Source organism: Homalodisca vitripennis, chromosome 2 (genome assembly GCF_021130785.1).
Source record: "Homalodisca vitripennis isolate AUS2020 chromosome 2, UT_GWSS_2.1, whole genome shotgun sequence".
Lineage (NCBI taxonomy): Eukaryota > Metazoa > Arthropoda > Insecta > Hemiptera > Cicadellidae > Homalodisca > Homalodisca vitripennis.
In genome coordinates, this window is record NC_060208.1 from 47,044,047 (window position 1) to 47,071,579 (window position 27,533).

General features: G+C 30.6%; 1 protein-coding gene across 1 annotated transcript; it reads left to right on the forward strand.

Moving 5' to 3' along the window:
• On the forward strand, nt 1–26,423 carry LOC124353894 (GA-binding protein subunit beta-2-like). Its single transcript, XM_046803944.1, has 10 exons — nt 1–132; nt 5,302–5,414; nt 7,074–7,205; nt 11,226–11,423; nt 13,306–13,470; nt 13,705–13,873; nt 16,784–16,993; nt 21,173–21,280; nt 21,717–21,925; nt 25,030–26,423. The coding sequence occupies exons 2-10, from the start codon at nt 5,340–5,342 to the stop codon at nt 25,369–25,371; spliced, it is 1,608 nt and encodes a 535-aa protein (XP_046659900.1). The 5' UTR covers nt 1–132; nt 5,302–5,339; the 3' UTR covers nt 25,372–26,423.
• Nucleotides 26,424–27,533: the final 1,110 nt, after the last annotated feature.

The window sequence follows — 27,533 nt, forward strand, 5'->3', positions numbered from 1 at the left end:
AATGGGAATTTTACCTGTTCTTGACCCGAAAAGGCACTTAAAAACAAAAGGACGTGTATTATGATATTATTTAAGTGTTACAATGTGTAGTGCACGGAAAATGTCTAAGAATTAAACCGATTATAATTTAAGGTAAGTTCATTTTAAAGTAACCAAACGAAACCAATACTTCCGTTATTTTACAGGAACAGGAAACCACTTGGGGGTAACTGGTGTAAAACATCCGTCTTTCAGTAAGGAAAGAACGAATGAAATTTATTCAAAACAAATTTAGTGAAGTTCGAGCGATGTTGTTATTACTTGATTTCATTTCACAATCTTCCGATCTCTATGTCTTTAAAATTAACACAATGATTTGGTGTGTTACATAACAATAAAATTAATCATTTTGTAGTGTGAAATAAGATGATAGGTTATGTCAGAAATTGAAATCTTCAGAAATAGGTTCTTGTGTCGTTGTCTAAATGATACTGCCACATATATAACTAGTCCTCCATTTGATTCTACTCTAAACAACATAGTTTATTTTCATTTTGGAGAGCATCTGGACTAATGATATATTTATTAATTTTTTAACCATAGCCTTAGCCTATTGATAGACATTAAACATATGTCAGATAACTGATCGATTTTAAGTTATTGTTTCTTTGATACACTATTCAGTCAGAACAAAATTATATCTAGTATAAACTGCTTTTGTGACAATGAAATATAATTAGACATGGACAAATTTACGTATGAAGTGCCCCTAACTGATTTCGTCAATCGTTAGTGAGATTACCATTTAGTAACGGGTAGCCTACACACAAATAATTAATTTTTCAAACATATCTAATATACCAATCCAGTTAAATAACTTGACAATTCATAATCAGTTAATTCTACTCCATTTCAAAACTTATATAAAAATTTAGCAGCAGTATAATAAGCAGCCACCACCACAGGTGAATCTTTGATTATCTAAAATACCGGAATCAAAATGTTTAACCGAACCACGTTATAGTAATTTCAAACTACAGTATAGTTAGGCTGTTTTTGCATCTAAAAAAGTAATTATCAAATCTATTGAATGTAACAAAAAAAAGGTAACATTTAGGTATTTTTTTACTATGATGATGAACAAGCGATAGATGAACATGCTGTTTTTGAATATAAGAAAGTAATAATTTAATGATGAATAGAAAACTATTTAGCTATTTGTATTTATAAAATGTAACACAAAACACTGTAGCATGTAGTTACTTTGTAAATATTTTGAAGAATGAATGTGTAACGGCTTGTGACAAAAATAACACACGTACATCGCCATTGTACTTGCGGCCAAAATTAGGAAAACTGAAGACAGCCATATATGCTCCTCTCACAGTTACAGTTGTTTCTTTCCCACAAATTTCACATAATGGATTTTTCGGTACGAGTCCAACATGTTGAAGCCACGTAAAACATGTCTTATCATCTTTCAAAGCAATGTCGTGAAGTTTTCTAAAATTGACTGCCATTTTTAATAATGAAATGTTACTTATATGTAAAATTGAAATATTACCTTTCGTGTATTATTTGAAAGTGTTTACAGCTGTTAATATAGATTATTTAAGTTATTTGTTCAAAATTATTAATCAGTATCGATTGATTATGATTAAGTAATATCGTTTGCCAATTTCGATATAAAAAACCGGGTCCGTTTATCGTACCCTACTCAACTTTAATAAGCGGCCTACACTCGTGGTTTGGTTGTTTTTATCAAAAGTTTGATGTTTTTATCGGATGGTTTGATGTTTTTATTGAATGGTTCGATGTTTTTATCCGAAGGAATAATTCGATATTACGATTTATTTAACTTAGCATATGATTTCAACTTATTAGTTATAGTAATTTTAATGTATGCAATAAACAGCAAGAAGTAACTAATATTTTGAGACTTTGAAAATGGCGATAAATTAGGAAAATATGTGGAACACAAGTGGCAAGATTTGTTAAGTGGCTTCAACATTTGGGTTTGTCTCCTGGTAACCCATGGGGAGAATTCTTTTCTCTATTTCACAAAAGCGGTTACTCATTGATATCTAGCAGGGCAAGTTATTAATATTGTAAGGTTTCTGTGATATCTAAGTCTAGGTCGTAGTTGGTTTTGTTGTTTTGTAACGTTAGTGTTAAATTTATGGTTTTAAAATTATAATTTATGAGATTCTCCTTGTTCCTGTATTTTATTAAAACTTATTGTGTACGATTTGTATATCGAAGTTGGATAATGTATCGAACTGTCCAATAAAAACAACCGAATAATGAGTGTAGGCCGCTTTTTAAAGTCTCCCCTTTAATGTATTAAAAATAGTAAACTAGGAATAATTAAATGTAAATAACCTATAATTATGATGTTTTTGTATTCAATAGTTTAGGTATTTCTAATTTATGATTTAGTACTCCCGAGTTGATTGTGGTGGTGGCCACTATACTGCAACCAAAATATTTTTGCTCTTCAAAAACATTTCAACTAAATTTAAAAAAAAAATTAATGTAATTGCCTTAATAACACTAAACCTGTAGAATAATTTTAATTCATTATTTGTAACAATAAATATTTACAATTCAATATAACATTTTTTATTATATAAAAATTCAATTTATATAGTAAATATCAATACTAGTTATTAATTATTAAGGTTCGATAATCTAATGATTGATTGATGAAATTAATTCTTTAGTGAGACCTCATAGACAAACTAAATCTAATAGTCCTGATTCAAATACTACATATACGACCAATGGACTATGCCTATATAACTGAAATTACAGCAGCTGAACCTATTCACCATCTTGTCGTAGACAGGAAACGCAAACTATGCTCAGAATGGTGCAAAATGTCAAAAGTTCCTGTTTCAAATAGCTCATAATTTAGCCTATTCAGAATAAAGAGAATATTTTGAAAATGCATGAATAAAGCTGATAAGTTATGGACACCAATGGTACCATCCAAAGGCTAAATAACAGTTAATTTATATTTTAAATAGTCCAATAGAGTCAAAACTGTTATATAAGTTTTTAAACATGACAAAAAAAGTTAATTGGCTGCTATTTTTGTTGTTGTTTTTTCGGGACAGGTGAGTTTAAAACAGAGTAGTGCCAAAATTCAACTGTCTCAATCTTTTTTTATTAGCTGTCATAGTTCAATATTTTAAGTTGTATGAGAGAATTTTAACTCGTTAGTCATGCTTCTCGATATGCGGTATGCTATAGTTCGAGAGTCATATCACGGGCTATGAACATTTCCAATCAAAGTAACATATTTATACTGTAATAAGCTAAATTATATAAAAATCAACAGTTTTTAAGATTTAAGGAAAATCAACTGAGCTATCCTAACTCATTTAACTGAACAATTAAAAAAAACTTTTTGTATGAAATAAAATTGTCTTTATTAAACATGTGTTAACACTTAATCAATTTTTTCACTTTTAAAATAATAATGCTGCAGTCACTGTAGGCTTGTTTCATACATTTAATACTAAGTTAATCAAATTCAATATGGTGGTATTCTGGATAAATACTCTCATGTTCTTTAAAGTTTTATTTTTTCAATGTGTCTAAATAAAATTTTCAAGCCAAAAATAAATCTTATCCAACAAAAATGTTTAAAAAATTATCTTGAGAATATTGTAATTAAATTTTTGTTTTGGAATTAATAATAGACCTAATTCATCTTAAAGAAATGTATGAGCCAAAATATACGATTTCAGTTGAAATAATAGTACTTTTGTAATATCAGGAGGCCAATATTTTTGGAAGATATTTTCTTAACTGGGGAATTAAATAAACTACATTATTTGAAAGAACAGACTTTATTTGAACTACAGTAAAAATATTATGTCACTATGAAGATTGGTTCTTGTTTTCTACCTCTCAAAAGGAAGTGACGTCGGAGAGAAGGAGGTCACTCAGTTCTTATCTACTTCTTGCTATTAAGCAATATAATTAGATTTAGATTAGGTTATCAAAAGTATGTTATAGTAGTAACAAAGCTGATACCATTTACAAGTACTCACATAATCTGAGCTTAAATGTGGAAATTGTCACAAGGGATGTTTTTTCCGCCAGAATTGCAGGGTGAAGCGGCCACTGAACCCCCACTGATGGCCGCAGTCATTTCCGATTGGTATTTTCTCAACATTGATTATGTCCTAGATCGTCTTAACTTTTCCAACTTCAGATCACGTTGGACGATCTGTCATATAATCTGAGGTGGGAACAGTACCGATCGGAAATGCCCCTGGCCATTAATAATAGATGGAGACAGAGTGGACTCCTTCGCTTCCTATAGGGAGGCATAAAACAAGAACCAATCGTCATAATAACCTGCAGTTTTCAGAGGAAGTCAAATAACGTCTGTTATTTCTAATAATTAAATTTTTCTACGTCCCTGGCAAGGAAAGCTCTTCCAAAAATAATGGCCTCTGGATAGTACCAAATAATTATAAATCTCAATTTGTTTGATTGCTATGAATACTTTACAGGTGGTCTAAAAATACCCTGTAGGCTCTACTCAATCGAGTAACCCATCTAGTTAGTTTTTTACACTAGGATGACTCATCTCCGGCCGCTGCCATCTTGTTGTAGGTGATCGATTTTCTTATGCTACATATATTGGTCTTATGTAGTTTCTGCCATAATCATAATGAAAGTTTGGTTTAAAACATAAATTCTTTCATCTTTCCTCAAATTGTTCATCTAGTTTTCCTACTTTAAAATAAATACACTAAGGAAAACTACGTAAAGCCCTACAAATAAAATCTTATCACAAACACTTCATATGTTAGAATATACAGACTAGTTAAGCTGTAATTTACTTGCATAAGAATTAAGCTACCTGTATAATTTGCAATAAATATGTAGTAAGTAAAATGAAATAAAACCCTATAAAACCACTATAGTAATCTACATTTTTTTGCAGCCATATGAATTGTAGTATTTAGAGAATACTTGTTATTTTGCGAGTCAAGTAAATAAGCACATACATGGACTGGATATTCAGTGACGGCAATTATACAATGATTTTCAAATTACAAAAATACAATACAATGCAATTTTGTATGAGAGAGAAAATAAAACTTTTAAAATAGGTATATTACTTGATTGTTATGTTTACTCCACATTACAGGGTTATCTTTATATTAGTATAATGAATAGTGAACTAAAACCCTTTTTAAACTTATTTTATTACCTTTGTTGTCTTTCATAGCACAATATGTAAGAGTTTAATCTGTTAATACTTTTTTGCTATCTTATTTTACTTGTTATATGTTGCAGCTTTCATATAGAGGTTGTTGTTCAGACTGTCGCTCATTATGGTGGAAGATTTGGAATATTTTGTTTCCTCGGACATGGAGTGCGAACAGAGTGCTGCTGGATTGTTCCAAACTGTAAGTAGCCTGTTGCGTTGTCATTTTCTTCGTATTTAATGTTTCTGGTAGGTATAATAATTTTACATTTCACTTTTTCTTTTATTGCAGCAGATGAGGTTTGTTGTTATGATGATCACGAGGATACTCACAGCTGTAGTCAGTGTAGTATATGGCATGTTTTCATAGCAATAAAAGCTAAATATTGCTCATCTTTGTAATTCATCAAAATAGTACCATTCTTAAAAACATTATTTGAATGGGACATACAACATTTATATATTTTATGGGTGTATATAGTCACTGATACCAAAGATTATTTAAAAGAATCATCATGTTTTATGTTTTGTGAAGTTGTGATCTACTTGTATTTGGCAGCATTAAATGCCAAAGTGGTAAGTGGGTGAATTACGATTGCGTAAAATCGTAAGTAATCTGTGCACAGTCAAAATATTAATTCAGGATGGCTGTGTGGTCTAAGGTTGCTATTCTCAGACACTGATTAACCTTGGAATTGTGGCTTCGATTTCTGCACATTGCATTAGGGATTTTTACGGTCTAGTGTGCACTTATGAGAGTCTACCAGCATCTAGAGTATAAGACTGACAGACGTAATAGACATCTGTTGATGTTATTTCAGTTTATTATCTGTTACACCAAATTTCATATCAGGAAGCATTTTGTGTACATAGGGGCCTTATGGAAATCCGAATGTACCAATATTTTGATGCAAATTAAATATTAAACTACACAAGTGCTAGTTTAAAAATCTGCCTTTTGGTGCTTATAAAAAATTAAATATCTGCCTTGATATAAATCAAAATAATTTAACATGTACTGCTAAAAGTTGATTATATGAAATCAATACTTTCTACCCTGTGTACATTGTGTTAAGTTATAAAAATGTATTTAAAATGAGTATACTCATAAGAATCATTTGATCAAATCTTAATTAGCTGTGAAGTTGTAGGCCTACACATGTGTGATCTTCACAAAATTGTTTTTGTTTTTATATTTACATCATGAGACATGTGTACCAAATATCAACTTTCTGAAATATCGGAAAGTTAGAGAATTTGTGATGAGATAGTGAGGGCTTTACTTTATATACATAGAGATAGAGGTATTTACTGACTTCACAGTCTCTCCTTATACGAAGGTTTATAGGTCCTAAGCTATTGTTTAAGTTTAAGGTTTATAAGTCAGACCACCAGACCTTTTTAGTATTCTGTATCAGATGTCAAATAAAAAAATTATAATGTAAGAATATTTCTAAACCCAATATGGTCTTCAAAAGAGGCTCAAATCTATGTGTTGTTATTAATATTCAGGTGGTGGTTGCACACATCGAAGGTGGGCTAGTTTTGTGGTAGTTAACGAGTCATTGAAATTGGTTTACCTCAGAAATTACAGTATTGGTGCCAATAGCATTATCTTTTGCTAAAGTAATTGGCATAGATTTGGGTGCTCAGAGCACAGAGTTTTAATGCGTTTCGATGTCGCATATTGGGAGAATATCATTGGCTTCTCCAAGGCAGTCATCTGAATTTCTCTATACAAAACAAAATGATCACAACAGCATTCACTTGTGGAAGTGGGTGACTATTAATGGTACCAGCACCCTCCCTGACTTACCCTCATCAATTTCTATACTTAATATTAACAACGGCTGTGTTGTAGGCGAGAGTAGAAACGGAAACGATGCCACCCCTGATGGATATGGGACGCAAGCTGCAGGCCTATGCAAGAGACGGCAACACAGAAGGAGTAAAGGAACTGATGTCACAAGGTGCTCCTTTCACTACAGACTGGGTATGTTAAATCTGATGTATATTTCTGTTTTTAAGTAGACAAACCATTTACTGTTGAAAATGTCTGTTATTATAAATTTTGTCTTAAAGCATTTTATAATATGATTAAAAAGATCTTCTCCACTCCTAATTTTATAATATAATCTATAAGAGAGGGTAAACTTTGAGAATATTTTGACATCATTTGGATATTTTGTCGCATATTCAACATTTATACATTTTCAATGTAGCATGGTTCACCAGTGATTCATAGTCACTTTCAGTTGAGACTCCTACTATGTTTTTATCAGTTTAAGTTGAAGATAATTATTTAAAAGAAGCATATCGTTATATGAGTAACATAGTCCTTTCTTAGGGAACTGTTGGATTGTGTATTTATTTTTACAGAAAGAATACATTTATTAATTTATAAATTATAATTGTTATAATTGAAACAATTTGTTGTTAATGTATATTTTTGCTTTCATCCTTGGCACCAGTTTTGTAAAAAAACTAGAACAAATTTTCTGTTTATGGAATAATGTTTTAAGCACTTCATAGAGCACATGTGGTGTTTGGACATTACCTATGAAGCAGGTGATATAGCACCAACAGATTATACTTTTAATGCGGTTATTTTGGTACTGTGTGGGAAGTGAATTATGGCTGACTATAACTGGTGGTTAGAATTATTGTATTTAAGCCCCAAAACATTTCATGTAGTGACAGATAAATTCATTTTAAAAGCCGTTATTTAGATGGTGGTGTACTATAATTAATTTGAAACATTACTCTATGTTCTCCAAAATTTGAGTAAACCATTATATTTGATTGCCTCAAGAACTGGATTGAACTCTTGGTAAGATACAGCAACAGCGACGTTCAGAAAACAGCAGTTCCACAGTACAGCACCATATAGCAGCACATTACAATGCACTCTAAAGATAATACAGTATTACCAGTGTCACTGTTCTGGTAATGCACTATGTAATGTGTAGAGTACAAACTATTCAAACTGTTGCACTTTAACTTTTTAATTTTAAAGTATAGTTAAAATCTATTCAGATAATTTTTGGGTTTCATGCTTGTTAGTTCAGACCTTAACTTTAGCAATCATGTAGAATGTACAAAAACAGTGTGCCTTTGAGAGGCTAAGGGGGTTTTATAGAATGAAAGGTTATTGACAGAATCTTGTAATTTAATACATTAGTATTATCAATTATTGCTGTGGATTCTACACATGACAACTTGACATCTCAAGGTAAGATCCATAGAGAACTCAACAAGTTCAGAACTCAGCTATCAAATTTTTTTATGGTCTTAAATATTTTGATCATATGCCTTCCCCTATTGATGCACCTAGATTATTTACTAGATGCAGGATGGTGATGTTTTGTCTGACTCATAAAGCTCTGCAGGAGAATAAACCTCTAGATCAATATGAGAGGTTGGCCTATCATGAGACATTAATATCATATGTTTTAATTTCCAACAGTAAAAGTTGAGGCTGGAAGAATTAGCTTCTTCATGTCCCAATGTTATTTCACACCCCCCCCACCCCCCAGAAGATGTTTCAGTATTTTCTCTAGCTGCTATTATAAAGAAATTTAGATGTCTCAGAAGACATCTCAACTTCTCAATCAGAATTTCTGCATATTAGGTAGCATAGTTAAATTACTTTTAGTTATATACCTCAGTGGCAAATAACATATGTGATATTATTATATAAAAATCATTAAGTTATTCCTTATAGTCTAGGAGCTGGGAGCCATATAGTGCTGTACAAGCACACAACCTGGGTTTTTATTGAAATAGAGGAATAAATCTAGCTATAAAAATAAAAATCTAGCTAGAATAGTCAGCTGTGCTTATTATGGTGGATGTCAAAATGGGAGGTTGTCGAAAAGTTAGAAATTCTATAAAAGTAACAACTTTCAGTGTCTTTATTTAGTTATATGATGATATAGCTATATAGACCATGAAAACCATGAAACTGTAATGAAGCCATGAAATGTGTGCACCATGAAAAATGTTTAATAAGTGATCAGACCTGGTGCAATTTACCAGTGTAATTGAGTAAATGGAGAGGTTTACAAAAGCGAACTTGGGCTGGATGACCACAGCGTGCAGGCGCGATGATTGCAAACAACCATTAGTAAATCGTAGCCTTAATGACTTAGAAGTGTTTGGGTAGCATATGACAGTTCACTCTGGCTTCTGTTATCGCAGTTGATCACTGAACCTTGTGGAAATGTGGATTCTCTAAATATGGATATCTGTGGAAAGGAGTTCATGGATTTGTTGATAATTCAATTATTTATAAACATTACCACACAACACTACTGTACACTATGATGTTCTTATTTTATCGTTTTTTATTTTCAATATTTCATATGATATCTGCATTACTAAATCAAAACTTGATTTATTGTTACTCGTTTGTTTTTTTAACTTATGATCAGATAGATCACCTTAGAAAAATATACCCAATTTTATGAATAAATTTTTACCTAACAATTTATTATTGTTATTTATTTTACAATTATAGTTATATATGTTGTATGTTCTCACCAGTGCTAGTAGTTTTGCATGGTAAGATAACTTCATTTTAAATTCAGTACTAATTTAATGTAACACAATTTTGAAAGGATAACCGGATTTCAGACATTTGCCATCATTATATGCTACAAAAGTTATAACTATACATATAATGTATAACATATACATACATATAACATAACATAAAACATATAATCTCCGAAATCCTGTTATCCTTTCAAACCCTCCATTGTTCTTTTTTGTCTATTGGGTCACAATAACACCATTTCAGTTCTTACACTCTACATATTTTTGTATTAAAAATTATATTTACTATTCAAAATCACAGTTTATAACAATGATGTACAAATGTAACCCTGAAAAGGTAACATTTATTTAACATGTTCACCACAACGGCTTATTTCCGAACTTTTATATTTGCTGTTGAATTTTTAAATAATAGTAAAGATAAAAAACTGTATTTGATTTTTCCATTAAATGTCATAGTATGCCGAGAAATGTATATACGCTTGGCAATTTTGTTTGAAAAAAATTATTTCAGTATGTTTCTCCATGTACCCCAAGGGGCACCTAAAAATTCATTTACCTTAAAAATTAGAGCAATCGTCCGAAGGGGTACACGATAGTCTAAGGTATTTATTTAAGCACGGAATCATTTAACAAACCACCAAGACAGGCAAACAATAAAAACTCAATAAGGAAATACAATCAACGTGTACCTGAAGGGCTTATTTATGCTATCCCAATAATCCAAATTTAGTATTCTGCCAACAGGTAAAAAAAAATTAAGAAAATATCTCAATAGTAGTAATTTAAATCAATTTTGTAATAAAATGCTGTAAACAGCTGAAATAGACCTGCCATCCTTCAGTAGTACTGGGTGAGAAATCCCCAGCATTCGTGATAATGACTTGATTTTTGGACTAGAATTAAAAGAATTAATTTTTGTAATTGTAGACTAAGCAACTATTTAGTGGTTCTTCACCTATATATTGATGTAAATTTTACATTAATCTGTATAACATAACCACTTAGTACAATAAATATGCAAAGTCGATCTATTCAGCCCGTGGCAGGCTTTGAATCAAATCTGATGGCTGATTAGTCCATGACGGTGCATGGTATAAGCTGTTAACCTGATTAAATTGGCACAATGCGGTGAAAGGGTTGACATTCAAAACACTGCTGAAAATGCCAGTTAGCATTTAGCGTTGTCTCGGTGGGTGCGGAAGATGGTGTATCTGGCAGGAAGTTATATCTCCCATCATGTTTCACTGTTATTAATTGGTTAGGACCAATAGCTGACCTTGATAAGTGTCAAACAAGTCTTGCAGTAGCAGCCTGTGCGTATGAAGTAATGTATAAAATGAGTTATTCTGTGAAATAGTTTATACTGAAAAATGTTCATGAAACATAATATAACACATAATTATATTTTTCTGGTTTTAATTTAAGTGATTTAATTATTGTTTATTGTACATAGCTGGGTCTCAGTGCACTTCACATGGCCTGTCAGAAAAACCACTATGATACAGCGGAAGTGCTCCTGAAGGCTGGGATCTCACGTGATGCACGTAATAAGGTTGATCGAACACCTCTACATGTTGCTGCACAAGAAGGTCATATCGCTATCATGGGACTGTTGTTGGCATATGGGGTTGACGTGGATGCTTCTGACATGGTAAGATTTTAAATGCTTTTGACTTCTTGTCAAACGTTGCTATGGAAACATATCATCATTGTCAGCTATGGCACTGAATGCAAGTAGAATATTGGTGTGGCGTTGATGTTTTCTTTCATTTTAAACATAGGTATTTCTAATTTTGTTACTTTGTCGTAAAAAAAAAAACTTTAATTTTCTATTAACATTTTAAAGTAATGTAATTTTATTTTAAAATATGTTCTAATAATAATATTCAAAATCACCATAAGGAAGAAGAACATTTAAAATCCACATAAGGAGAAAGAGCATTTTATACTAAATATTTTAGTACAAAAACATTAAAATAATACATAAAATAAAATAATATTTGTTAAAAAAAACCGTACAAAACACATGATTTAAAGTTGTGAAGTTTATCGAAAATATGAGGGAATACGAATTTTACTTTTTGTATTTTTTTACCTGGCTCTAAAAGGCTTAAGGATCAAAAGATGCAAAAACAAAATATAGATATACCGCAAAGAAAGATGATAATGTGTCTAAAATAGTATACTCAAATAATAAATATTGTAAAGCTGACTGGAATCTGATAAACCAATAAGCAAAATTTGTAAACCTAAACTAACCCATTGGGGAACTTGCCCGAGCATCACTCGTGCTCTTTCTAGACGCTAACGATCATGTATTTGTTTGTTTTTCTGCTATATCGTAGTTTTGTGCCCTCGTGCATCCTTATAATAAATTATTCCGTTTCCATTTGTTATGTTTGCACACTGGAACCACAACTAATAGCTTGTTTTGTTGTTTACATTTTGCCATATGCTGAATTTTCATCACTTCAATGTTCTGCTTATATTCTATGTATCGTGTTCTCAATGTTTAGTTTTTAACTGTTTATAGTTGTAGAATGAGTTTTTAGTTCTTCCACTACCTTATGGAACAAGACAATTTGCGTACTTCAGAAGTTTACAGATACTTTGAAAGTGATATTTAGATATCAAACATACTCATAGACTGACACAAAAGTGAATTATAAAAAGTAAATGAATGACCATTGTATGTAATGTAAATAGTTTATTTTAATTATCATTTTAATAATAACAGTTGAATATAACAAACAGTTTTATCACATCTCCCAGCCAACTAATTCAGAAGCTTGTCATAAAATCATCAAAAATTAAGTTAATTTTGATTGTTTTGTTATGCTTCATAATTAAGTAATCCAATAAAAACTGGTTTTCCATGTATAAACATTGTGTTGTTTTATTCAAACAGATAAACAAAAAAGTAATACAATATTGACAGTTGCTTTTACAAGTATATACTAAAAAAAATAAATTAAAAATTATTTGTAGAAAGCAACAGACACTATTGTAGGGCAACCAAATAGACCAAAATGTCCTGAAAAATTTACTGATTTATCTTTTACCATACTCATTTTATTAATATTTTAGTACACGCATGCATTTTTCGTCTTGATGGTGTTCAGAATGTAAGAAGCCGGAAACAGAAATATGTCAGCATTGCTAAGAGTACACATCAGGTGGCACTTGAAGAACAGTTATAGAGTAACATTACATGAAAGTAGGGGAATGGAGAATTTGAGATATATTTTGAATTTAGAAATAATAATTAAATGGGAGTTTTTAATTAATATGATAATATGGATAGCATAATGGAATATTAGGCAAATATCAATGAAATCATTGCAATGCTCTTGAGTAAATTGAGTAAGTTAAGTCAATTGAACATTTAATTAGTGATTGAGAATTTGGACTATAGGTAAAATTAGGTGAAAGGTGAGATGATGCAGTTATTATTTAAGAACATAACTCATAATAAATATTATTAAATGAATTCTAAACACAGGAGAAATGTTGCTAACAGTCAATGATTTCAGCTACGAATGACGCCACTTCACTGGGCTAGTGAGTACGGCCACAAGGAGTGTGTGAAGCTGCTGTTGGAGCATGGAGCAGACGCTACCGCCATCAACAAGTTTGACAAGACTGCAGACCAGATCGCTTTCGATAACAATCGTGTTGATATAACTGCGCTGATACAGGTGAGATGTGGGGGGAGTCAGTCCTGTGTTAACTCTACAGGTCACGATTTAAAATTGATTTTCTCAAATTTGATGTAAATTTATTTTTAATTATATTTATAATTTTGTTATCTTGTAAAATCCTACTAAGAAAATGTAAAGATTTAAATTATATTAAAAGTTAATTCCTATTTTGTCTAATCTATTATCTGTGATGACAATATACAAGTTCACAAATGTAACCTAACTGTCCAGGACTATGCTGAGGACCCAATGCACACTGTACGCAGAAATGCAGCGCGTGAGAGACTACTGCAGGCTACATCTGCTCAAAAGATGGCACTTGAAGTCGAGAAACAAAACAAAAATATGAATGCTCGTATAGATAAGGTTATGGAGAAAATGGAGAAATCTAATAAAGAAGGTAGGTTCCCAGAAATTTGTAATTAAATCTGGGCATTACTGTTAAAGTCTTGTTAACTTCACCAATAATGTTACATAATTTGGTGAAAATCCATCAGTACTGATAGCAGTTGTCCTTAAAATTAATTAATTTTTAATTGTAATGTTATAAACTAAAATCTGAATTTTTAAATCCTAATTCCAATTCACATATTCATTATTATTTTGTTAAAACATGTAAAACCAAGTTCAAACGACTAATGTCATAATTATAATAATTTATCTTTATTTCTTGAAGCTCTTTTCTTATTGGAAATTAGATAGTAATTTAAAACAAACACTCCAATAATATAGGTTTTTATTTTTGTTTTTGTTTGGTTTTCTGTATATATCAGATTCAAAATGGCCAGTCGTATTGTTCATAATTATTAAATCGAGAAATGGGAGTTGATTGTCATTTTCTATTTCACAAGTGAATTTGATAGAAGGATAAAAGGAGTTAAGAGAATCAATAAATTTTTGAAGATTTTGTTTCTTGTTGAAGACAGCAAAAACATCGTCAACATATCGCTTCCAAATTCTAGGAAAATAATTCATTGTTTCCTTTGCATGAGTTTCAAATTTACTTAGAAATATGTTTGCAATAAAACACGATAGTGAATTTCCTTTGGCAGTATCATCAAACTGTTTGTAATATTTTTCTTGAAATTGAAACACATTTTGGGACATGTACATGTCACACCTAAACCAACAAAGTTGCAACAGTGATGACTTAGTTTTATATTTTTTGTAACATATAACGATGTCAAATGTACGAAATTCTATTACCCTTTCAATTAATCATCTGTCGTCAATAATAAACTTTAAACAAATAACCTATTTTTAGTTTGTGTGTAGCATGTTTATAATACAATCACTTGCCAATACTAATATGTTTACTTTGTTTTATATCTAATTCTAGGGTTTAATTAATTATTTGTCCGCGTATGATATAGTTTGAAAGTAGTATACATTTTTAAGTTCTATTCGTGAAAAGTGAAATTGAATATCATCAACGAATGTTACAATTTTAATGGTAGACATTTATTAATCATTGCTATGTATTAGTTTAATATTACAAATAGACCTTCAGGATAGAAATTTGAAGTCACATGAAATAAATCATAACCAAGTTAGTAATAAAACATAACAAACAGACATATGGATCTACAATCCATCTATCTCCCAATCACACTTAATTATGGAACAATTCTGTCTTCTTATGTCCCAATTGTTAATCACACACAATGCTTTCATTAGTGTGTACATCATGTTTATTTAAATTGATTTTTCATTAATATTTAGTCATATTTTAGATAATTCCTTAGACTAAGATATTCCCTAATTAAATTAGAACTAGAATACACAGTCAGAAGCTGTTTTTGCCTTAATGTTCAGGAAATAGACAATGAATTTATTTTTAGGTGTGAAGTTTCATGAAATGTTTGTTACAACACTGTGAACAGCTGATGACACTGGCTGCTTTGTTATTGCCTATCTTGAGTTTATCTTCATTTCACCTTCTACTTAGTGCAGCATCTGAAATCGACTCTAATACGAATCCTGGAGTCTGTTGTCCAGTCCGTCTAAGATCCAAAATATTCAGTGACGAAGATGTCCAAAATGAATTCTTTGCATCGTTTCGCATCAAAGACACTTAGACTTACAAAAGTGGTCTATTTAGCCCTTAAACGCGTTATTTTTTTTTCATGGTCATACTCCCTCCTGCGTTGATTTTTTCTGGTGGTTTTTTAGAGATTTTGTGTTTTATAAATAATATAAGCAAATTACCCAAGTTTATAATTATTTTATTATACTTCTATGTTGTTAGTGTTAATTAGCCAAATTAAACAAAATTAACCTACTTTAGGTTAATTTCCCTAAAAGCTAGCTAACCTACAAACCATCCCCAACTCATGTTTATAAAACACAACAAATTGTTCCTGTCAAAACGGGATTTCCTTCTTCAAAGCAATATAGTTAGCTTGTAAAACTAATAATAATAACTAAACAAAGGAACGTAAAACACACAAAAATATGTCAGTTGAACATAACCATCACACTAACAATGACTGTAAACAACAACAAACGTAAGCTGACAAACGATCGGCTGCACGGCAATGACGTCGTCTTGAATGCAGCTGATTTCTCAGATATTTTTTCTAAAGATCGATTTTTCGAGATATCGACTCAATTAATCGAAAGTTTGAATCTTCTCCTTTCGATTGGTATACATTTTTCATTGAAAACATTCGATAGTCGTCTGTTACAGCTACAAAAATAACCGACTACTCCATGACGTACTCAGTACGGCAAAACGCGATCTCAAGTAAAAGTGTCATGACGTACCTAGTACGGATCAAAGACACTTAGACTTACAAAAGTGGTCTATTTAGTTTACACAGTAGCCATCCAGTGTAATCTAGAGAAAGACGTGTTCTCATTGTCTCATCAGTTGCACAATTGATGTTTTAAATATGATCCCAAAGTACAGTGGAGCAACCTAATTTTTACACATAACATAGCTATGGTGGGAAGGGTTGGTTTAATGAGAATGTTGAGCTTAGCTTCACTTCACCTTTTGCTTAGTGCAGCGAACAGATCTCTTTTATAATCTAGAGGTCGAAAGAATGCAGAGTTTGCTTTGAATCTCTTTGAAACTTGGTTTCAAGCTGCACTAAAGTGAAGCTAACTCAACATTTGCATTGAATCAATCCTTCTCACCGTAGCTAGGCTACTTTCTTACTGTTTTAAAGCATGAATGGCAGTTAAAAATTCCAACATTTAAAACACACCTGTTTAGTCATATTACTGACACTGGATTGAATAATTGAAATAATGTACAAATTAAATTTTTGTTGTTATATTTTTTTCATGTTTGTAATGCTTCTAGGTGATGTGAAAGAGGTGCGAGTGATAAAGATACCAAAAAGGAAGTTGCAACAGAAAATAGTGCTTGGGAACAGTTCAAAACTATCCAACAGCGTGCAACCTCCGGACAGTGTGGATCCTCCCACCAACAGTGTGCCCCTCAACCATATCAACTCAGTCAATCAAGTGACAAGTGATTTTCCACACATGGAAGATCTAAATGAGAGCACAGGTAAGAAGTTTGTAACTTATGACACCTCCTCTGTTGTACATTTCTTTCATCTATTATTTTACTTAGGCACTTTAATTCCCATACTCTAAAATAGAAGCATATCCTGCCATAGATAGAGAGAGTGAAGTTTGTAACTTATGACACCTCCTCTGTTGTACATTTCTTTCATCTATCATTTTACTTAGGCACATTAATTCCCATACTCTAAAATAGAAGCATATCCTGCCATAGATAGAGAGAGTGAAGTTTGTAACTTATGACACCTCCTCTGTTGTACATTTCTTTCATCTATTATTTTACTTAGGCACATTAATTCCCATACTCTAAAATAGAAGCATATCCTGCCATAGATAGAGAGAGTGGTTATTGTTTCAAATACAAAAAAGAATAAATAAAATGAAATTAATGAAGAAATTTTTTTCAAAGAAGTATATTTGTTAGTATGAGCTGTTTGTTTTGAATTGCCTGCCTTAGTTTTCTTAAGGTTTCACAATACCTTGCCATATTAATGGTTTTACCTCTTAGGAGAAAATCAGTCCGCAAAATACCTTTCCGATCCCAAAAGACAGTGCACATGATTTTTTGTGCAGACATTGTTGTCTTGAATTTTTGTTTCTTCGAGGATTGCTTGTGTCACTACTCTATTGCCTGCTGTTTGGATTCCAGTGTGACATGACGGACCCGAGTTTCATCACCTGTCACAATTTTGTTCTAAAAATCCTCACTATCATTACTGTACCGTGTGAGAAAAGTCAAAGCACTTCCAAATCTCTTGGTTTTGTGCACGACAGTGAGCATTTTTGGAACCAATCGGGAACACAGCTTGCGATAACCTAAGTGGTCCATATCAATTTTGTACAAAATAGTGGGTGAAATTTGTTGGAAATCGTCAGATAGCTTTGTCATAGTGAAACGTCTGCTTTCTTGGATTTTTTCTTCAAATGCGCTTACCAGATCACCCGTGATGAGAGAAGGCCAACCACTCTTGATTCTTATCATGCACAATTTTTCAACCGCCATTGAATATTCTAACCCGTAAACATCTCGAAGTTGACGATAAATTTCAGCCGGTTTCACATTCCTTGCGTTCAAAAATCTTATTATAGAACGAATCTCACTAGAAACGGCGGGATCATTAATTGTCTTAAACATTTTAAACGTTCCGAGGAAACTGAAAACACAACATAGAACAACTAAAATGGCGTGAGTCGACAGCCAGTGAACAAGGACGACAAGTACTCATTCGCGGAACACCGATTGCAGTGCTATGGCGGCAGCAGAATGAAACTATACTTACTTTCTGAACACACCTTGTATAATAATTTTGGATAGGTTATCAATATGTTAGGTGTCTTAATATAATATATGGTATAATATAATAAAGCACCAGTTGTTCAGTGTTTTAAACTATATCAAAACAACACAAACTACAAAATTGCATATGGTCTTGCTAAAAAAGGATGCTAGACTTGATACACTCAGTGTTGTTGCATCTCCTCATTGTTGCAACCTATTGGAAACATTATTGTGGTAAATTACCCAACCAAGACAAAAACTTGAAAATCTTCTAAAAAATCTTTAGCCTTAAGATTTTTTTTCAACCTTTCATTTAGTTTCCTTCTTTCACTCTCCTCTACACAGGGAGATTGATGGCACAGTTAAGATTTGGTTTGGCAAAATTTTCTGTTTAGAAATATGTCTTTTTATAAATTTAAGATAAAAAAAATGTGAAAACTATGGTTGTAACATAGGTGTAAGCTTATAATTCGTACCACGAATATACTTAACTTTCTCTTTGGGCTAAAACTAATATTGATTTCCCAACAAAATTAAGTTTAGACTATAAAACTTTTGTTATATAGTATGTAAATTACTTAAAGTTAAAGATTTATTTTTACTATTGTTATTTATATACCAAATATATAACAATTACTACTACATTATGAATGGGAACACTGGGACTCCTATCACAATGACAGTCCTTGGTTACTGCAATAACTAACACTGCTTTGTATTTCCCCTCTCTATCACCCTCTCCCCCCTGTTTATTTCTAGACTTTCCCTGAGTATTTTATGTAAGAGTTTGTAATGTAATATATGTGCAATATATATTTGTTAAACTAATTCTTGTTAAGGGATTTTTACCAAAAACTTTTTTCTTTGATTTCTTGATGCTCAAAATCAACTTTAAAAAAATTCAGTAAAAAAAGTTTTCTTTTTAGAAAAACACAGAGAGTAGAAATTTTGCAAATATTAATGTAGAGCTCAACAAATTTAAAAAAATAATTGTTAAGTGACATTTTTATGAAATGTTTTAACATTTGGAGTGGTAATTCTGTCATTTGACGGAATTGTAGTTTTTGTATTTTTATATGTGCCGTGAGATAATATTTCAAGTCTAATATAGTATAACCTGTTCACAGCACTATTAATAGTGATTTTGAAGGCTGTGACTACCTGTGATGAAGTGTTTCATCACACATGTTATCAGTGCAGTGCCTGTAAAGTTCCATTATGTAAATATCCTTTTTTTTAATTTTCCCACATAAATTACTCAGTGTAAAATAGAACATGTACTCACTCATGTGTACTGTAACCATAGAAACCATGTAAATCAAATGTAGTGGTTTTAGGCTTTTTTATACTATATACTTGTATAAAATACTTTAATATAAATTATTTATTTTTATTTTTTCATAAAAAACTGCTTTGTGAGATGTAAAATAATATTGTTTTCTATAATATAATTGTGTCATATATCTTTTATAAGAAATTTCAAATAATTAACACGTTTACGATAACGTCTACGCCATCAGGGACACGCGATCTTTTACAACTGCTGTCATGTACCCAATTGGGTATACATCGGACTTTTGTAAACACGTGTCATGCGCCCGAAAGGCTATACATTGTTATGCATTTCCTTATGAGTGTTTTTATTGTTTGTCTGTCTTGATAGTTTGTAAAATACAAACCCACGTTTAAAGAAATACCTCAGACTATCATGTCGGACACACAATTGCTTAAATTTTTTAGTTAAATTAATTTTTCAGTGCACCTTGGGGTATACCTAAAAAACCATTGAAAAAACATACATTGAAATATATTTTAGTTTACAATATTGTGAAGCCTACATACTTTTCTCATTATACTTAGTTGTTAAAGTAAAAAAAACCATTACGGGTTTTGGCATTGTTATTGACAAATTCTATGGCATATAAAAACATCCGGAAATTAGCTGTTATTGTGAATGCTTATAAATAAAGTAAGTAATATATATGTTTTACTATAAATAGTTGTGATTAATTGTTTTAAACAGCTAACATGTAAAATAGGCCTATAGTAGAATGGGAGCAGACAAAAGTGTCGCTTAGTTTAAAGTTATTCACCATTTTGAATAGTTATTCTGCCTATTAAAATATGTTACTGTAACACCAAACATTTAATTTAAAAATGGAATATATTGTTTGATGGCAAATTCCTTTAAACATTCTTAAACCCATGTTCCTGGATATTAGTAGTAGATTACACTGTCTAGAAAATGGCCCTTAGTAAATCGTTGATATTTTAAACTGTTAAAAATCCTACAGTATGCATGAACTGTATACAATTTTAAGTACTAGTATGTTGTACAAAATATGTTCAAAAAAACAATGAGAAGCTATACAATTCTTATTATGTATTCTAAGTTTGTCATACACATATTAGTTGCCACTGGTGAAAAGTCAATCAAAATTATGTTGATTATTTGCTCATGAATATTGCTTTGTTTTATATACAAAAGGGAAGTTTTAGTTACGTTTGGCTTGGCACTATATAAACAAAAAATTTTATTCAGTTGATGCATTTAAAAATTCCGACTTAACATACTTGTTAAGGGTTACAATAGAGGTGTGTGACACTCGTATGATCAGACATTGAGGCTCTCAGTAACCAAAGTGTTAACCTAGTGTTTAATATTTGTATTTGTAGTGAAGAATGGTATTTTAATACTAGTAAGTCTTATCAAATTAATTCCAGTCTAATTCTTCCTACCAAATAATAGATTATGTAACTAATAATACTATTATTAGTAGATGTTACAAATCTACTATGTTTGTAAGTTTTTAAAACTTATTTAATTAAATAAAGGAGATTTAAATAAATAATTTATTTAATGTCTAATTGTCTATGTTTCAGAAAAGACACTGGCAATGCTACAGGCCCACGGCATCACAATGCTACCAAATGATGAAAGTACCATTGTTGCATCAGCAGTAAAAAGTGGGCAGAAAGTCGTTTTAACTGGTTAGTCTCACAAAGATTTTATCCCAATTTAATCTTCATGGACTTCTGTAAACTAAGTGAAAATAAATTTAAGTAATATTATTATTAATTTTTAACGTGTTATATGGATAATTAATAATTTAAACAATGTATTTGTGTTGTAAAAAAATTATTTATTCATCCATTTCTGATGAAATTGCCTGAACCTACAACAAGTAAAGTTTTACCTGACTAAACCTGAATCCGAACCTAAAAAAAAGGATTTGTATTTTATCCATTGTGCTTATCTTTGAACACAAATGTGTATGTGAATATAACAATGTTTTGAACCTTCAAATAATTGTCTTTGGTATAAATTCAACAAAATAATAAAAAGTAAATAATGTTGTATAAAATACTACTCATAAAAATTTCTATATCAAATCAGATTGTGTAAGAAGATTGTTATGTTTTTCAGAGGCTGGAAAATTAGCACTAAACCTGACAGAAAAGCAGCCGATTGTAATGAAGACTTCTTCCGGCAAAGGGATAGTAAAGATGCCTTTGCCAGACCTGTTGAAAGGCAAGAAGGTGATCACGATCAGAGCTGATCAACTAATCAACATGAAGAATGAGCGAAAAGTCATCATTCAGACTGACAAGAAGTTGAAACCCTCCATATTCGGGGTTAGTATTTTTTGTGTCCTCGCTGTTTGCTGCATTCAGATAACTATACAAATACAAAAAATGTTTCCTCCACTTGTAAATAAATTATACATACAGTGTCGTTTCCCTTAACCGGTTAGGAAGAGTTAATATTCTATGAAATAATAAAGAAACCATTCCTGAAAAAATTAGTAGTATTTTTATAAAATAGTAAGTTTGTAGAAATAATTATGTGCCTATTGCAATTGTCTTCATAAATGGTATTTCCGGGAGAATTTTTGGTTTTTTCTGATCATGACCCCCAGAATACAAAACCACTAATCCGAAAATGTATATTTATGTATGTGGGCTTACACATTTTTATGTATGTGGGTCATACTGAACGCAGTTCCCAACAAATGCCAGAACACAAGCACTTTTTATTTGACTACTCCTGTACAACAAAATGGCCCCTGCTTAAAAAATGTTTCATATTATGCTTAATACATTTATTATTATAGCAAATTAGATTTCAAATACATAATTTATTCATATTATAATATTTGTGCATATATATATAGGTCTTTTTTGTAAATTTTATGAATTATAATATAATTTTATTAAAAATTTTTGTGTCAGAGCAATACCAACTTACCTTCTAAGTAATTTTGAATTATGATTTTCATATCAGTTTATAGGTATGAAATCTTTATAACAAGAAAATTTGGATACATAACAAAACTATTTAATCTAAAAAACTATAACTCAAAAATTTGTTTTTTATTTTTAAAGTTTTTGTTTAACCCTTTGAGTGCCGCAGCGTTTTGCTATATGGTATGCATAAAATGCTGAGCGAAAAGGGCTGGTTCTGCAAGGGTCTGGTTAAAAATTCATAACAAATTTATTTATTGGTATAATGTCTTGGGTTTTTTTTTAGATAAATATATTTTCTTTATACATATAATACATTGATAACTTATTTAAAGTTTTTATACAAATAAAAAAAATCATTAACAAAAACTTTATGAGCAAAAACATTTAGTTTTTTATTTTGACTCAACTTAGTATTATTGAAATATTTTATTTTTTAACTTTTAGTTATTCTATTTTATACTCCATCTAATTCTTTACAAAAAGACATAAACATTTTTTTATACTTATAAATAAAGTTTGGAAAATAAATATGAAAATATGAACCACTACAAAACTAGAAATTTTCTAACTTAACCTAACACTCTATGTATTGTCTACACTGATAATGCTTAAATGTAATGCCTTCAATACTAGGTCTTCATTGTCAGCAATGTTTTTATGACTCATTGTTTATAAATATCTCTGAAAAAACATAAAAACTATACAAACGTATTTAGTAAAGTACTCGATGCTTACGATCGCCGTAACTCGCGGCCGCCATTGTTCTACTTACACACAGACTAGAACAACATACACAAACGAAATAATTTGAAGATACTAACAATACAAACCCATTTACACTTAAAAACTTTCAATATCATTTGTGAAATAAACAGCAGCGCAAACAAAACACGTGACGGCTCGTCCGCGTAGCGGCCGATTCTAAACGCGACTGACGCACTCACTTTACAACCGCCGTAAAAATCAGAATCTAACCAAAATGCATCAAAACCTACATCAAAAGTTACGTTGAAGCCTTTGGAATGCATATGTATAGTCATTGAGCCAATTTAGACAAATACTATATAAAATATAAGCGATACTGCAGAAGTCGCTAACAGCGATTCTGGCATTTCTTGCATATAATGCGGGATCGCTGACAGCGATTCTCCGGCACTCAAAGGGTTAGTTATGTCTCAGAAAACAATAATTTTCAGCGAGAAACTTAATTTTTAAAAGTATGTATTTGAATTATGTTAGGAATTTTGATTATATCTGATAACATATATGAATATAAAATCTTAAAGTTTTTTGAAGACAAATGCTGGGCTATAACCTTAATCGAACTTCAATGGTAGCAATAGATAGACATAGACAGTTAATATAAATAATTAAATATATGTTTATAAATAAAAAAAGAACTTGTATTTCAATATGATCTTTTTTGATGATTATTCTGAAATATACATGTGTATAATTTCTATGAATACTATTTACAATATGTACATGGCCTATTTGCAAATGTGTTTGAGTAAAACAAAAGTAGTGTTATTACTTATATAACTAAAACTAAATTTAAAACGTTCAAATAACTGGACAATGACAACCTAGCCAAACCAGTTCATTGCTCCAGAGTAGACAACACATCAGCAGTATTGCTACAGACAATTTGACGTAACAGATGATGCTAAAAATATGATTTTCAACTAAAGATAAAAACAATCAAACACATTAATTTGTTATTTCTTGACATTTGTTGTACCAAAAATACAATGTACCAAAAATACAATTTTTCAAACATAAACTAAATAAGTTATCATGTAATAACTCATGTAATAATGTGATAACTCTAGCCTCTTGCACAAAACACTGATGGCTTATACATAGTCGCTTTGTCTTGAATTGGATTTATTTTCAAAACAACTAACTTGTTTAAAGCCAATGTTAAAGGTTGGTTCCTTATGCTGCTGTTCACTCACCTATTAATTAATGATTCTCTGTGATAGGGTCAGTCGACCTTTGTAACAAGACTTTATTGGGTATCTGTGTACACTGGTCTAGTGGGATTTGTACAGAGTATGCAATGTATATACATTTTACCAAGAGTAGGCTATATTTTCTATTGTCTATTTTTTCAGGGGGAACTATTGTAATGCTTATTACCCTGTAAAATAAAACAAAATTTAAAGCTTTTCTTGTCAGTCATAAGGATTTTGATTTTATTCTTGAAAAGTCAATGGAGTAAGGTTTTACATTATTTTATGCATCTCATTTATAGTAAATGTATGTATCTCATAGATATAGTAAAAAATAAATGTATCTAATTTTTAATTCAATTCTAGTGAAGGTTGGAACTCCTTTCTTGAAAAATCATGTAAAAATCCACTAACATTCAAACAAATCTAAAGGCCACTAATATCATTGTAGGTTTATGGTAAAAGACTAAATGTTTTTTTATAAATTAAATTAAATTTTGTTCTTTTTACGGACCTGATTTATAAGTTTTGTTTTAGAACGCAATGCCACGTTTGGAAGTGCCACTTCAACAATCTGCAACACTTCCGCAGACGAATCCTCTTCAACAATTGCACCCATTTCCTCAGCCTCATCCACTTCCCCAGTCTAAGCACAAGGTGGAAGTTGTCGTTACCAAGTCTATAGTGAACAATAAACCCCAGTTGAGATCGACGATCATACAGAAGCCTGTGGAGGAGGAGGAATCGGAGGTAGCTAAGATCCGGCAAGAAATGGAGCAGATGAAGAAACAACTTAAGCTGTTGACAGAGAAGTACCTGAAAAAGGAGAAGGAGGCAGAGGAGTACAAGATGGTGGTAAATATGTTACAAAAGAATTAAGGAGTAGAAGACGGCTGACCATCAAGAGTGAAGCGGAGAGCACATAATCTCATGGTTTTAAAAATATAAATTTAAAGAGAGTTGTAAGCAAGTAAACTCTTGAAGCATATTAATTAATAATGTCCTACAAGTATAATTCTAGTTCATGTTTTATAGTTTGCTAGTTCAATTATTGTGAATGGACTACAACTATGTGTAACAAACAAATTTCACAATTAGTAGTTTTATTAAAAATGGAACATCCTTTTGTAATCTAATCTAATTTATTAACAATAACCAACTTTATCTAATCTTTTTATCTCTTTTAATACAATCAACATAACCAAACCTAATCTATTGTACTCTAAACTACATTAAACAATCAACTCCATCTTACTAAGCTTTTTTATCAAATAAAATTGGAAATGTGTGATTATTAAATGAAAAGGTGATTCATATCCTCTTTCGGAGGAATTAATTAAATATCAAATCATGTGTATAAAATTTGTGTATAACAAATAACTAAGTATTAAAAGAATCAACAGCTTAAGTTAACCTTTAGTTTATAATTTCATATTATTTATTTGATTAGTGCTATTATAAGTAATTGTTATTAAATATTTTGTGATAGTTATGTTAAACCAACCTAGCTAGAAATGTTGAGCATAGCTATGAATGGTCCAAAATGACTGCATTTTATACCCAGGCTTATACAGTACACTGGCTGTTCATTGTGTGAAATGCTGGTGTTTTACAAAATGACGAGCCATTTAATAAGACTATTAATTCTATAATTTGCCAGCCACATATATATTTTATGTTTGAAGGACATTTTTCTACAGCATGAAAAAAATATAGATTTATGATTAATTAAATAGGTATTTAGTATTTTTAAGCAACTAGATAACTATTTTTTAAGTTAAACAGGTGATAATTCATTCAGTTGTCACTTAATTATTTACTTGCAATTGATATTTTAGATAAGTTCTTTGTTATTGATATTTCTTCCGATTAGAAGAATATTTGATATAGACTGTTAATTTCTGTATTTACATTAAAACAGATTTACTTTATTTATTTTTATTGTAAATTTCCCATGATATGTATTTCCATGTTTGAATGTTGATGCATTTTTAGAGAATGTTGACCATTTGTTTTGAATCACAAGTTTATTAATTATTAATTTGTTATTATGAAGTAGTGAGTCTTTAATAAAAAAAGTTATATGCTTAGTTTATTTTGAGTTTTTGTTTTGTATATTGTGAAGGATCATACTTGAATACAAAAAATGCTCAAACATAACATGTACATCATTTGAGAAATCACAAGAAAAGGATTATTTATTTTCTTGTAAAATTAGTAGCAACCTAACTTATTTTATACTCTTAAATATTTTATGTAAATGCAGTTTGTTTTCTCTAATATTTGTTAATTATTTATAAAATACAATGTAAATTTTAAAAAGTAGGAATTCAGATCACCATGGACATGTTTAGACAATGTAAAAGTTCGCATCATTCCCTTTGTTCACTAATAATTACATTGTTAAAATTAGATTTCATCAGGTGAAAATAATGTTATTATTAACCCTTTTAACCCCGGCCATTAAATCAAGTGATGTGCCAGAAATCCCAAGCCATTTTCAGACAAAATGTAAGGGTTTTGTAAAAAATTCATAACTCAGTTATTTTTTAAGATATTTAGGTAATTCTTTTTTTGTTTTACTTCTTTATACATGTAGCTTACAGAAATATACAAATAAAATTATTATTTCGAAATTAATTTTTTTTACATACATATATAAAAAATAAATAAAAATGAAAAAATTTCAAGTTTGATCAAGGAAACCATATAGATAAAAAAATATTTGACACAAAAATACCCATTTACTTTATGATATATTTACTCCTTAATAAAAGGAAACAAAAATTATAGGCCTACCTTATTTACAAGTGGAGTAACATCAATTTTTGTAAAGCCGTGTAAATTTTTCTTTTTGCCATTTCTGGGCAAGGCAATGTAACAAGACCTTTGAAATTCACAGTACTTAAAATAAACATAAAACCAAAGTTATTTCTGACAAAATAACTAAAACTGTTCATAATCTAAATTTAAAAAAAGTTTTAAAACAATATTTACATCACTACAAAATGTAAATTTTCAAGATATCCATCACTCAAATC